This window comes from Leopardus geoffroyi, chromosome E2, assembly GCF_018350155.1.
Source record: "Leopardus geoffroyi isolate Oge1 chromosome E2, O.geoffroyi_Oge1_pat1.0, whole genome shotgun sequence".
NCBI classification, from domain to species: domain Eukaryota; kingdom Metazoa; phylum Chordata; class Mammalia; order Carnivora; family Felidae; genus Leopardus; species Leopardus geoffroyi.
The window spans coordinates 26,372,356-26,386,784 of record NC_059335.1 but is presented as its reverse complement, the minus strand read 5'-3'; the positions used below and the strand labels follow the sequence as shown (position 1 = coordinate 26,386,784).

The window sequence follows — 14,429 nt, the reverse complement described above, 5'->3', positions numbered from 1 at the left end:
TGATGGCAAACTAATACGATCACTGTTATTATAGCTCACACTGACTCTGGTTAGCACAGTAGAGAAAGCCTCCTACCACTTTGCAAGATTAGAATAAACCACTTAGAAAACAGAAATAAAGAACATACCACCTTATTCTTCCAGCCAGTCCCTCAGAAGGAGATGGAGGTGATGTGAACTGACTTTTATTTTGCTGTTGTTCTGATCTTTTGAGATGGGCCCTTAGCTCAGGACTTTTCAGCCCTTCTTCTTCTTCTTCTTCTCCTTCTTCTTTTATAATAAATAGAGCTAAGATTGTGAGTTTCCCTCAGGTGCAGCTTTGGTCTAGTATGGCTTTTACCATGTGCCTTCCTCAACAGATCATTCTCCTTGATGAAGCCACCGCCTCCATGGACTCCAAGACTGACAGCCTTGTTCAGAGCACCATCAAAGATGCCTTCAAAGGCTGTACGGTATTGACCATCGCCCACCGCCTCAACACAGTTCTCAACTGTGACCTCGTCCTGGTCATGGAAAATGGGAAGGTGCAGGAAGTTGTTGGCGTCCCCTCCACAGAGGCTTCAACGGTTTGGGCTCTAGGTGAGTGGCTATTTTCTGCCAATTTCAGCTCTTTTTCTCTGACTTTCAGGTGGTCGAGTTTGACAAGCCTGAAGTCCTTGCCGAGAAGCCAGATTCTGCATTTGCAATGTTACTCGCAGCAGAAAACAAAGTCCGATTGTAAAGGTCTCACATCAGCTGATTTTAGAGGAGGAGGAGGATGCTTCAGATGAGTTGGATGAGCCTGCAAGAGGAGGGCCAGCTATCTCTGCAGGCATCATAATCCGTCCCACCCCCGACACACAGGCTGAGCTGGGGTGGAGGGTGGTTTCCTGCCTTACCCAAGCCATGCCTCCCAACCTCACTGGTTGGCTTGGAGCTGGTTCTGGGTGGTAAACAGAGGCAGAAGAAGCTAATGGATTAAAAAACTGCCCCCACCTCCTAAAACTCCAAGGTGCCCATCAATGAATGTGTCCCCATCAATACCACCTCAGTGCCTGAGAATGGAAACTTGCAGTGTAAGTGTAACTTTCAGTTAAATCTAATCAAACAGAATGGGAAAATGCCTAAAGACGGAATTTGTAAAAGGTTTCCTGCCTTCTCATCAAAAAGGAAAAGTGCAGAGTTTTCTCCCCATTGAACTCCTCTTCGCATTTATTTTGTGTGTGTGATAAGCAGTAACTACAAGGTCTGTAGCATGCAAGATTGATTACATTGTTTGGTGAAAAAAAATTTTTTTAAATCATATTATATGTTCTATTTGATCTATTAGAATAACGAGGGAAACAAAAGGTTGAAGTTTCTCTGTAAATGACATTTTTATATCTTCTATATTGGTCATTAAAATGCAATAGGAGATCAAACTACCCTGAAATGTTGCCTTGCAATTATTATACTGAAGATCTTCCATTTTCTGTACTGTTTCCTCTCACAGACCCTCTTTGCTTTCTCCATTGACTCAGTGATAAAGCCTCACAGCATCTCCCAAATAAAAGGCTTGCTTTCCAACCTCAAGGTTTGCTATGTCAGAGGCAGGAAAGATATGTTCCCAGTAGCCCAGGAGACTGAGTGCTGTTAATTCACAGCAAGACTGAAAGGAAAAAAAAAAGAAATTCCAAAGGGCTCTTCTTTGCCAAGGGCACACTCACAGTCTGTTTCTCTTCCCTTAGGACTGAAGGCCCCAATGATGTTTTAGTGAGGTTTTCTGGACTCACCTCCCAACTCCTAGGAACTCTAAATGTGGCACAGGGCAGCGGTGGCCAGCAAAGTTCCTATTTGACATCTCCCAATTGCCTCCCCTTCTTAGTCTTGGTCACATACCTTTCCCCATCTTTACAAACATGGAAGAAGGCAGTGCCTGGCATATATGAGCACTCAAGAATGAGTGGCATGAGTACATGAAGTTAATTACTTAGCTACAAAAAGGAGGAACAGAGATTGTATTTGAACCCTAGCCAGGCTGACCCCAGGGGCACTGTTCCTAACCCCCCTGCAAGAGGGACCACAGCAGGGACAGTGATGATTTTCAGCATTACACACAGGGGAGAGTGACTCCTGGAAAGATGGCTGTTGTTTGCATGTGTAATGACATGGAATAGTCTTAGTGAGCACCACCCCCCCCCAACACCCACACCTTACTGTTTCCGAACTGTCACCAGGGAAAGACTATGTTGAATAATAGTTACCAACGTTTAGCCAGTAGTCCTCAAAACACAGGCTTAGTTACTGAATCCTTGCTGTATCCCTGTGGGGTACATACTAGTGTTATATTACTGATGAGGAAACTGAGGCTCTGAGAGAGTAGAATGACCAACTCAACCCAGGCAGGCTGACTCTAAAATGTGGGTTCTTCAGTTCTACATAATACTGTTGGAAACCTGAGATTCTCCAGGTGAGAAGGAACCCAGTATTTAGTGTTGTAAAACCTCAGCATTGGTCAGCATAGACTCAGTTATGCTGTGTAACAAAGAGCCCCAGATCTCAGTGGTTTATTTCCTATTCATTTACATACCCATCATGGGTCAGCTGTGTCTTTGCTTTTTATCCTCTTTACTCTGTGGCCCAGGCTGGTAGAGCAGTCTCTGCCTAGCACCTACTTCTGCTGGTAGAGGGCAGAGAGACATGACAATCAGAAGTGACACATGCCACTTCACCCATGTTCCATAAACAAATCACATGGCCACTTCTGAGTTCAGTGGTAAGGAGGGTATATAGTCTGCCTGCAAGGAGGGGCACGATAAGCACATGGGGAACTTGTCCCTGCAGGAAGTTGTATAATCTATCTCTTGGGAGAGGTAGCAGATATTCTGAATAACACTACAACCTACCACAGCCTGAGTATGGATCTTGGTTTTGCTCCTAAGTGGCTGTGTGATCTGGAGAAAGTAGCTTGCCCTCTCTGAGACTCCATTCTCTCATCTGTTAAATTTGGGGTTTAGACTGGGTGCTAAGGTTCTTTTCAGTCTTGACTTTAACTACATGAGGGGAAAAAAAGGTGGATATGAAAACACTTCCTAAAGAGTAGAATTTAGACTTTCAGGGGAATTATAGTGAACCCTAGCTGTAAATATTTTTGGGAAAGGTTATATTTGTAAGTTGAACAAAGTTTAACCAAGTTCTGAGTCTTCCTTAGTGCCTCCTTTGATGCTCTTTGGACATAAGAACTTCTTTGAAATGTTATTCTTGTATTATTTTGGTGGCCCAGTTCTATCTGCCTGCCTATTTAGTGATCTTCTATGAATTAGAACCTCTTGAATATTTTTTCTTAGATGCCAGCAGAGAATAAAACCACTTACAAACATTATATTATAAATTAATAACAAATTGCCTGTGACATGTTTCACAGTCAGTTGTGTCCTGAAGCCAATTGTGAAATGGCTGGTCTGGAACAGTGGTGGACAAACAATAGCCCATAGGCCAATCCCAGCCTGCCACCTGTCTTTATAAATAAAGTTTTATTGGAACATGGACATTCTCATTTGTTAATGCATTACCAAGACTGCTTTCACATTCCAGTGGTAGAGCTGAGTATTTGCAACCAAACGCTTGTCTCCCAAGCCAAAAATATTTACTAAACTTGGCCCTTTACAGAAAAATTTTGATCTTTCTTGTTTAGGCATTTGTGTGTGATACAATTTAGGTTAATGAGATGTGAGAGGAAGTCAGCTGGAGGTTGGGGGAGCAGGCTCTGGAAAACATTCTTTCCCATTGCCTGGTGTGTATGTGGTGTCTGAAGCTGTGGCAGCTGTGTTATGACCATGGAGGAAGTGGAGAGATGGACAAAGCATAGACATATCCTTGCTTACAACATTAATCTGCTGATTTACCAACCCCAACCTCACTCTACCTCTTGTCATGCCAGAGAATGCATTTTACTTATTGTTCAAGCCAACTTGAGTTGGCTTGCTGTTAGTTGCAACCAAAAACATAAACAATGCAGGAGACAGAGATGTCTTTTTTCCTAGGACATTGTTGATTCTGACCGGAAAGAGAATCTGGGTCCCTGATTCTCACCTGTCTTCTCCTACCTTAAGATGTGGCCCAAAGGAGCATTAGGTCACATCCAAGCAAGGAGGAGTTTCCAATTCGCATCTCTCCCTGAAGATTCATGCCGTATATGAATATTTCCCTCAACTTTCCTCCCTGCTGCTTAAGATCAGAAGGACTCAGAAAGAACTCACAGATTTTGTTCTTGCTATTCGAGTGAACAGATCTGAAAATGGCCCAGAATTGTTGGTAAAAATGTGAAATATTCTCTGGTAAGAATTGGAATCTCTTTAGCAAGAACAGCATGATTTAAAATGAATTGAAAAGCTCAGCAGGTCAGTTTAGGGTCAAATGGACGATCAAAGAAATCACTTTTCTTTTGGCCCTGTGTAGAAGGTCACCTCTGGGTGAGGCTAAATCGGGCACTAAAGCCTTCAAATAAATACTGATTTCCATAGAGAAGGTCTGCCTGACTTTACAATGTGCAAGTTCATGGTTCCTGCTGAAAAGCTTTCCCTCTGGTGGGACCAGCATTAAAGGGCCAGGCTGAGTCTGTTTCCAGGGTTTTTGCATGAAGCATGGTGGTAAACAAGCTGATCTTTACCCCAAGGAGCCCGTGGAACTCTAGGCTCCTTTCACCTAGCAGAAATTACACCCAAAGAAACCTAAATTTGGTTTTACGTTTCTTTAAAACATTTTTTAAATGATGTCAAAATACATATAAAATTTACCATTCTATTTTCAAGTGTAAGACTCTGTGGCGTTAAGCACACTCACACTGTTTGGTTCTTTTAATGTTTCTTTTTGAGAGAGAGGGAGCACGCGAGCTACCGGGTGAGGGGCAGAGAGAGAGAGGGAGACACAGAATCTGAAGCAGACTCCAGGCTTTGAGCTGTCAGCACAGAGCAAGATGTGGGGCCCAAACCCAGGAACTGTGAAATTATGACCTGAACTGAAGTCAGTCGCCTAACTGACTGAGCCATCTAGGCACCCCAGCACACTCACATTTTTGTGCAGACTTCAACACCACCCATCTCCAGGACTTTTTCATCTCCCCAAACTGAAACTCTGCCCATTGAACAATAACCTCCTATTCCACCCTCCCCCAAGCCTCTGGTAACCACCATTTTGCTGTCTCTGTGAATTTGACTACTCTAGGCATGTAATATAAGTGGAATCCTATAGTATTTGTCGTCTTTGTCACTGGATGATTTCTTTTATCATAATGTCCTCAAAGGCATATGTCGGATGTTCATTCCTTTTTAAGGCCATCCTAGTAAGTGCAAAGTTGTATCTCTTTTATCTCTTTGTGGTTTTGATTTGTCCCTAATGTTTAGTGACACAGAACATCTTTTCATGTGCTTATTATCTATTATAGTAGCATGTAAAACCCTTAACAGAAGACATAGTATTCTACCACCTTGCAAAGTTCCTTCTCTAATACAGCATCTTGAATGGATATTCGAACTGTGTCAGAATCTGGACAGGAACTTTGAGAATGTAATTATTAACTTTGGGCTAAGCACCTTATGTATATCATATCATTACATCTTTAAAACAGCTCATGAGGTAGAAATGGTTCTTCCTGTTTGCTCAGGGAAATCATGCAACCTGCCCCAGGTTACCCAGATGGTAGGTAGAGGAAAGCCCAGAGCCGACTCTCTCAGTCCAATCCCTTCACTTCACAGGTTAGGAAAAACTGAGGCCCACAAAGCCTAAAACTGGTCTAACACCATCCAGAGAGTGGTGAGGAAGGATTAGTATCCTAAATTCCAACTTAGTGCCATGTCTATGGCACCACAATGATTAATGCACAGACTGTTCTCGAAAAGGCCAACAGTGGCCCAGTTCTGTGACCTGAGTCATAAAAAAATAGAAAACAACAGCTCTTTTCTCCAGGAAGCTTATAATATTACTGGGGAGATGACTTAAAAGTGCCAAAGAGAATACCATTAAATGCAGCAGCATGGAGTCTAAGGTTAGATGTGAGCTCATTCATTCTTTCTTTCTTTCATTCACTCATTCATTTACCTGATTCTTCACTCCTTTGATCCATCCTTCCATCAAAAAAAAAAAAAAAGAGGTGAATGAAGGTTGGCAGAAATGAAGATGATTCTGGAAACCACCAATGACCCTTGTAGGACAAGTATGGGCCATGAAGGTGATGGGGACTGGGGATGGTGTTCCTGGTTGGGGAAATCATCCAGAGACCTGGAGATAAGGATTAGCCTCATTGAGGGAGACAGCAGGCAACTGTCTAACTAGGGCTGACAACTGTTTGGAAAATTGTCGGGTACTTCACTGTCTGAATCTCCAAACACAGTTGGAGACCACCAATGGCTTGGATACAATTGGTGATGGGAGAACAGTTTGTTGTAGAAACAATTAGGGCAGCACTGGGAAGAGGCCATTAGCAATCATGGGAGTCTGGCCAAGGAAAAGCAGGGCTTCCACAATCCCAACGCAGCAGAGCCAATAAGCTATGGGGGACAGAAATGGGTTGGTTCTGACACATCACTCCCATTCCCAGGGCAGTGGGCATCTCAAGAAGAAATAGCCAGTAGAAGAAATTTGCCAGTTGGTCACATGTACCCTGCCCCCATTAGTAGGACACTCTCTTCCAGGTACACAGGGAAAGAGACAGGAAAGCCAAGTTCTTTCTGCTGCCTCCATTTCAACTGCGTGCCTCTTTGCTTCTGCAATTGGTAAATCAGAGATCATCTGCATAGCAGGATCATTTAGGAAATGATGAGGCCACTCTGTGCAGAGAGCACATTTGTCTTGGCAACCAAAAGGATTCTTTGGGAAATGGTCATAATGGTGCTACAATACTAATCAAATTCCTCAGTTTTCTCTGATTTGGGGATTTTAGAGCCAAGTGTCTTCAAGCAAAGGCAACATGTTAACATCTAAAATGACAAACTGAGGACAGGGGCTCATGGTACAGAGAAACAAAGCTGGGCTCTAGGGTTCTAGGAAATGCTGTCGGTACTCTGCCCAGGTCCCTCCTCTCACTTGTTTGAGCATGCTTTTGGTTTATACCTTTAACTCTTCTTCTCAAGACTGCCTTGGGCTACTGGAGCCATTCATGAGCAAAACCAGAAAAGCCTAGAAGCGAACCCATCATTTCAAGTTTCCAGGACTCCCAAATCTCTTGGGAGACCATCACCCACTCTATTCTTAGCCCAGGACCTAGGCAGTTCAGATGAGGCTGACACCACAAATTACCTCTAGAGTGAGGCTGAGACCCAGGCCAGGCTGATATGAGTCACATCTCCATGGTGCTCTGAGAGCTTTGGGGTGGGCACATAACCCAAGCTGGGCCAGTCAAGATCAAACCCTGGAAAATGAGGAGTTCTCTTTCTTGGACAACAGATCTCTTTAGCTTCAAGCTTCCAGGTGCCATTTTTGATATCACAAGGAGAGGGCCTGCCTGAGAATGAAGCCAACATAGAAGAAAGCATAGCTGACACATGGAGAAGATGTTACCGTGTGTTCTGGGCATTTCTCATCTCCTGTGAGGTAGCACAGTCCCTCTTGGTGGACTTGCTGCTGATGGTCTGCCTGGGGTGCTGACCCCAGAGCTTCTTAACCCCCAGAGTACCCAAATGTCCCCGCTGTGTCAGGACCATGCTGTGTTGTGCCCTAAATGGGAAGAAGGCCCTCACCAGATGGCCCCACCAAGCCTATGGGGGAAGGCTGGGAACTAGATGCTTTTCCAGACCCAGGCCTCTCCTGGACACACCTCCTCCTGAAGATCAGTCCCTGAATCATGGTCTCACAGAGGGAGGTCCTTCTGCTACCCTATCCTACAAGCATCCTGAAGCACATAAATAATAAGGCACTTATTTAGTACTTGCCATGTGCCACTGTTTCACGAGTTTTGCCTGATGACCTCATTTACTTCTCATAAGAGCTCGATGAGCACATGTGCTTATTATCCACATTTTACTGAGTCACAGGAAGGTTTAGTTACTTGCCCAAGGATCTTGCATTTTTTAAGTGCCATTTAAGTCTTTAAAATGATTTTACATCTTTAATCTATTTTTATTGCCCCAACAGTTTCCTGAATTAGAATTATTATCCCTCATTTAGAATTATTATTATTATTATTTTAGATGTGGGGCTCAATATCATGACTCTGGGGTCATGATCTGAGCCAAAATCAAGAGCCAGACATTCAACTGACTGAGCCACCCAAACACCCCCAGAATTTTTTTACAAAGCACAAAAATTGCAATAAATTGCTGATGGTCAAACTATGAGTCTTAAGTCAGAGTTCATTCACAAAATCTCAGAAGCTCAGAGTTGGCAGAGACTACTAAGGACATCCAATTCTGACTGCTCATCTAATGGAGGCTCAAAGGAGAGAGAGGTTTGCCTAAACCCAAATTGGGGTCTGGACTCTTAATCTCCCAGTTCTTGTATTATACTCTGTTCCTTGGAGAGTGTGTGACTCTCTCTCTCTCTCTCTCTCTCTGCCTTTGTCTCTGTATCTCTCTATATCTCTGTTTCTCTGCCTGTATGTTTCTCTCACACAAACACACACACACTGTACCAACTCCCCCTCTCAGAAAATACTCCCTTCTACCCTCACCCCGCACGCCCTACCCAGGATGTCTTCTCTCTAAATTCAGAAGGAGCAGAGGGTCTGTGCTAGTCCTGGTCCCTCTGATAAGCTAGACAGTATTTCATCTCAAACCCAAATGGAATTATTTCCCTCAGTATGTGTCCTCAGTGTCCAAGGGACTTCCAAGTTTCCCTCAATTTTTAGGGGAAAATAAGTTGAGAGGGGAGGTAAGTACATAATGAAGGGACCAGCATCGTTTAGTGATGGTAGGGGCTCCCATGCGACATGGCTGCTAAGAAGATTCTGGTCTTCTTCTGCCCCCACAGACTGAGAATCTGGTCTTGGAGAGCCAAACAGGAGGAGGATGGAAGTGGAGCAGCCACAGCCAGCAGGCCCTGTGTGCTATCACAGCACAGAGAAGACATGAGGGAAACAGCCAAGGGGAGTCCATAATCAGAAAGAAAAACCCACACAAATGAAAACTATCAACTGCACTTGAGCAATAATGAAGAAAGCAGATTAGCAGAGGCAAATTCCCACAGCTAGTCTAGCCTCTTCCCTTTCCCTTCCAAAAAGCTAACATGTGTGGGTTGATGGATATCTCTTAAGTCAAAGTCAGCAGCACAAGTAGAATTAATGAAGGCAATGGCATGGAAATGCATTGTATTAATATACCCAAGCAGAAAACAGATTCAAATGACTTTCATAAATGAATCCAAGCTAGGAACAGAAAGAAGATGCAGAGGACAATAGAAGGTAGGGGAGGGGTCTCAAGAAGGGGTGGGAAGACTTTGAAAATGATTACCAGAAGTTATTTATTGGAAGCCCTTGGTGGCATCAACTCAAGAGATGAACTGTCTGATTAAGCTACAACATGAAAACATGGCAGTATTCAAGGTATTGACACCAAAGAGGAGAATGAGGATGAGCAGAGGAAAATTTGAAAATCAAGAAAGTAATGAGCGTGACTCCCCAAAAGTACATCTGCAATTGTATGCAAAGTGGAGTCCATGGGGGCAGAGTTCCACCGGACATTGATGGATGAAGTGACAGAGAAGCACTGTTCATTGAGCCTCTGCCACTTGCATTAGGATGGAGCTCTTCTAATAGGGATGGTGACTGTACTGGAGAAGGTCAGGGATCAGTCAGATCTGAGCAGTGGTTAACATTTCCAAGGAAAGATGGATATAACATGAGCATTTCCTAAGACTTCAGGCCTCATAATTTCCTGTGAATTTATTGTAGCCAAGACGATGGAATCTCAGGCTGGGGAGTGTGGGTTTGTGACTTTCCCTCGAAGATGCCTATTTTCTTCATCTGGTGAAGAAAAAAATGATGGTGGGGATTTTAGTTTCTACCTGTAGCAGAGTCAGTGGGCTCACCAACATTCCATCGTGCCTCCCCCCCCCCCCCCTATTCCTGGCCCCCTTGTTATCTGGGAGAGATTTTTGCAATTCTCTTACAATTTTGGTTAACAGGTTAAATGGAAGTGACACATGTCAACATAAACTAATACATGGAAGAGCAAGAGCAGAAACCCTCTAGATATCTCTTTCACTGTTTTTGCCACATTTAAGATGGTATTCCAGATGGTGAAGCCTCCACTATCTTGGATCCTCGGGTAAGTATGTGAAGAATTTCCCCTTTCTTTTCCTGTCCTACCATAGACCTGAATAGATCAGGTGGTATGAGTGAGAAATAAATTTCTGCAATGTTAAGTAAAAGATAAACCTTTATTGGCTTGAGATTCTGTTAGAGTATTATGGCCTAGCATACTCTGACTAATACACTGCCTACTGGGCACCAATCGCTATCCAAATTGATACTTGCCAAAGCACTGTGACATTAGTAAGCTGTCATAGGATTCTATTATTTCAATTCGACAAGCATTCATTGAGTACCTACTAAGTTCCAGGCATTGTGGTAGGCCCTGTGACTACTGAGATGTGGAAGACCCAGGGTTTTTCCATTTGCCTGGGGAGACAAACTCATGGGCACATAATTATGATGTAGTGGGTGAAGTTTTACTGCATTGTGTTCAAAAGTACCATGAGGAAACAAGCAAGTGAAGCCCCAGAAGCTGAGGTGGGGTCAGGGTGTCAAGAATATCCTACAGAGGTAGTGTCTGAGCTGAGCTTTGGAGGAAGCAAATGGATGTATCAGGTAAAGAAGGCTCAAAGAACACTCAAGTCAGAGAATTTAGGAAGATTAGAACACTTTCCTTTTGCTTCTCTTTTGGACCAACTTACCTTTAAAATCTTCTCAGGCATTTCTCCTTCTTGACAGCCTTTCTCACCTCTGCTCCCCCTCCCTCATCACCCACCACCACACACAGAACCTCAACCCTAGGCTAGGTTGCATAGCCCTTCTCTCTGTTTCACTAACATTCCACCTCCTGGAATTACAAAACAGCATTTTGTAATACACCACCATCTTGTCTTCTTCTCCAGTGTGTTGGAACCTTGATGTCAGGTTCTGTCACTGTATTCCCAGAGCCCAACAGAGAGCTTACTCATCATACTCAAAAAAGGTTTTTTTTTTTTTTGAAAAGTAAATAAAAACCGGAAAAGTGAACAATCCAATTAGAAACAACTCAAGGTTTCATCACAGGCCTAAGGAAATCTGGCTTCTCTCTGGCTACAAGCTCTAGGTATAATGAGGAGAAGGAGATTGGAAGGGAGGGGCTGCACAAGACAGGAGTCTAGGGACCCAGAGAAAGTATGGTCCAGCTGGGAAAAATCATCTGGGCCAGGAAAGGACTGACCTGGGAAAAATAATCTGGGCCAGGAAAGGGCCAACCTTTAAAAGCAAAAGGTGGGGGCAGCAATTCAGTGAGGTGAGGTCATGGAGGTGTCATGAGCTATTGACTTTGTACAGTCATTAGTGTGCATTGACTGTTGACCAAACAATAGCATCTCTGTTTCCTATGATTTCTAATTTCTACAGGAGCCTCTCTGACTTTCTGGAGTTTCTGTTAGCACATGTAAGCATCTCAATGGTAAATTCCAAGTGTCACAGATGTTATTGGCAGGCTGAGGTCTAAAGATAATCCTGCATCTGGGAATCAACAGATATTTGATAAGCTCTTGCTCTGGATGAGGTGCAGGGATAGGAGTGGGGAAGACACCATGACACACTGGACCTGAGTTCTGGAGTCGTTACAGTCTTCTGGGGAAAGAGACATGTTCTACCCTGTCAATTGACTCCTCAGGGTGAGGGTGGTGTGCAGAACACCCCCAGCTAACATCAGACATCATAGTGGTCCAGGGACTAGAGCCAGGCTGGTCTGGTGCTCATGCTGGAGGCTTAGGATAGGAGAGAGCCAGAAGGGGGAAAAAGCTGTTTCCTATGGATAGCAATAATCAATACCAGGGAAGTCAACTTCTGTGCTCAAGTTCAAGAAAGAAAGGCGGGGCCAAAAATGGAAGAATTATTGAAAGTCAGAAGTCAAGAAAAGATTAAACAGTAAAAGACTAGAGGAACAGGATGAGAGGAGAAAGAAGATCCAAGGCACTTAGCTGTGAACTAGGCTGAAGATCCCAATGTCCATTTTTATTGGTCTTTAGCCATAACTTTTGTGGGTGGATGGATTTATTTGTAGACTCAGTGTCTGGATGTACATCTATGTAGTGCTTTAAGCCAGGACCCACAAAACCCAGTCCCAGGGTGAGTTAGAGGTCAAGAGAAACCACAATTAAGAGTAATTTTCAGGGACACCTGCATGGCTCAGTTGGTTGGGCATCTGAGTCTTGATTTCAGCTCAGGTCATGGTCGCAGGGTCATAGGATTGAGCCCCGCATCAGGCTCTGCTCTGAGCTTGGAGCCTGCTTAAGATTTTCTCTCTCTCTCTCTCTCTCTGTCTTTCACCTCCTGTTCAGACTCTCTCTCTCTCTCTCTCTCTCTTTCTCACTCTTTCTCTTTCCCCCCAAAATTAAAATTAAAATAAAAAAGAGTAATTTCAAAGCAAGTACTCCCATCTTTGATTTATAATTTTTCAGATGCAAAGGAGGGCATTGTTGACCTTTAACACATTTCTGGTTTTTTTCTCTCATCCACTTTGCTCATGTGCTATAGCACTCCAAAGTTATTATTTTCCAAACCACCCTGAAAATTTTCAGCCCCAGTCCTGCCTCCCCAAGACCTCTTGTATTTCCCTTCTTCTCCCTTTCTACAAATTCTGCACTACTGAGTCTAAAGACCTGGCCTGCTGAGAGGTGCCCTTCTCAGATGATAGAGAGTGGGCTCAGCCAGAATGCTCATTAGTAGGTAGAGGGTCAGGGAAGACTGGGAACATTCATCTTTTAAATGTTACATCCCATCGTATATGTAACAGACCACCAAATGCCAAATGTGAAGCAATGCTTGGTGGAGGCTTAAGGATCTATGTGCAGGCTCAGACAGCATTCCTAAGTCTTCTGTGGAACATCGTGGAGATTTCCTGGGAGAGCACTGTGAAGTGTTCCAGGGAGAACATTCCAGTCCTTCTAGGGAAAAATTAGATCTCCCAGTTCATGCTAAAATTTAGAGGAAGTCTCCCTGTGCCTCTGTGATGGTCCAGATTCTAGATATAGGTTTGACCCAGCATTTCATGCTTGATTTCCCCCCTCATTGCTTCCACATTCTCAACCAACATTATTAAATGCCTGTGCTTTGATGGTAGGGCACACCTTAGATTTTCCAACTATAAAATGATCCTATTTTATAACACTGCAGGCACCGCATTGCTTGAATGCTTCTCAGTCCTGGAATCAATCCTGCTCAAGCCAAGTTGTTGAAAAAAAAACTCCCCAGCCATTTTCCATTCATCTCAAACGTTGAATTTCCTGACATAATTGCCCAATCCTGGGGTGTCTATGCCTCTTCGTCTCACAGCTGGAGGAGATTGGTACCATTTCCTTGCAGATAGAAGCAGAGCAGGAGGGTTAGTTCCCTCACAGACAGTGAAAATATAATTTGTTCATGAATAGTGAATTTTCTAGGAATTAGCCTAATCCACAAAATGCACTTAAAGTATGAGAACAGGAATTCAAAGCAGATGAACCTGTTTAACGACCACATCAGCCACTTTCCAGCAGACTGGGCTTTTGAGAGGGCTCTGTCCCTGAGGAGTCCTAATCTCAGATATTTCTAGGTAGCCAAATACTATTTCTTAGCCAGCATCTTTCCTGCCTCATGCTTGCATATCAACTTCTCTCCTTGCAACAACACTGTGACAGTTGTGTGTGCTGCCCAGGAATTAGAACAGGGCTTTCCAAAGAGTATTCTCTGGAACCCTGGTCTCTAAGATGAACTGTGCAGAAAGGTTCCTCAATTCAATACATTTGCGAAAGACCTCAGGCTATGGAGATTTAGTGCAGATTGACTGTCTTAGTTTGAGCTCACCAAGAGCATTTACTAAGATAAAGATTCCCGATTCCTGGAAGATGCAGAACAGAATAGGAAAAGCAGTAAGGGTGAGTTAGAGAGCCAGCTACCACTGTGAACTGAAGTTAATCCCACTGGGGACCTTTGCAGCCAGACAGAACTCGGATCTGTCATCTCACCTGAGGGTGGTGTGGGAGAGCTGGGTGGCTCCACACCACCTCCATCCCTCTTTATTTGAGGGCTTTTCCTCAGGAGTGTTCATCCTTGGCATTTCTTACTTGCTTTGGCTGAGGAAAGTGGGCTCCAAGGATTAAACAAGGGCTTCAGGAACAGAAATGTGTGCACTGACCATGGAAGTAGGGCTGGTAAGCACTGAAGGAGGGAGAGGGGAGGATATGGGTGGATGCTGATGGCGTCTGCCAAAGATTGTCAATTCATACACTGCGACAAATTTTTGACAAACCTAGCTCAA

At 43.8% G+C, this 14,429-nt stretch overlaps 1 protein-coding gene across 4 annotated transcripts in view; it reads left to right on the top strand.

Moving 5' to 3' along the window:
* The window catches only part of ABCC12 (ATP binding cassette subfamily C member 12), an 89,602-nt gene extending 88,198 nt beyond the window's left edge, over positions 1 to 1,404 (top strand). For all 4 annotated transcript variants that reach the window (XM_045442653.1, XM_045442654.1, XM_045442652.1 and 1 more), the window contains 2 exons: positions 360 to 524; positions 629 to 1,404. In XM_045442653.1, coding sequence (XP_045298609.1) covers positions 360 to 524; positions 629 to 721 — 258 coding nt within the window. In that variant the 3' untranslated portion in view covers positions 722 to 1,404. The remainder of the gene's footprint in view (positions 1 to 359; positions 525 to 628) is intronic.
* Positions 1,405 to 14,429: the final 13,025 nt, after the last annotated feature.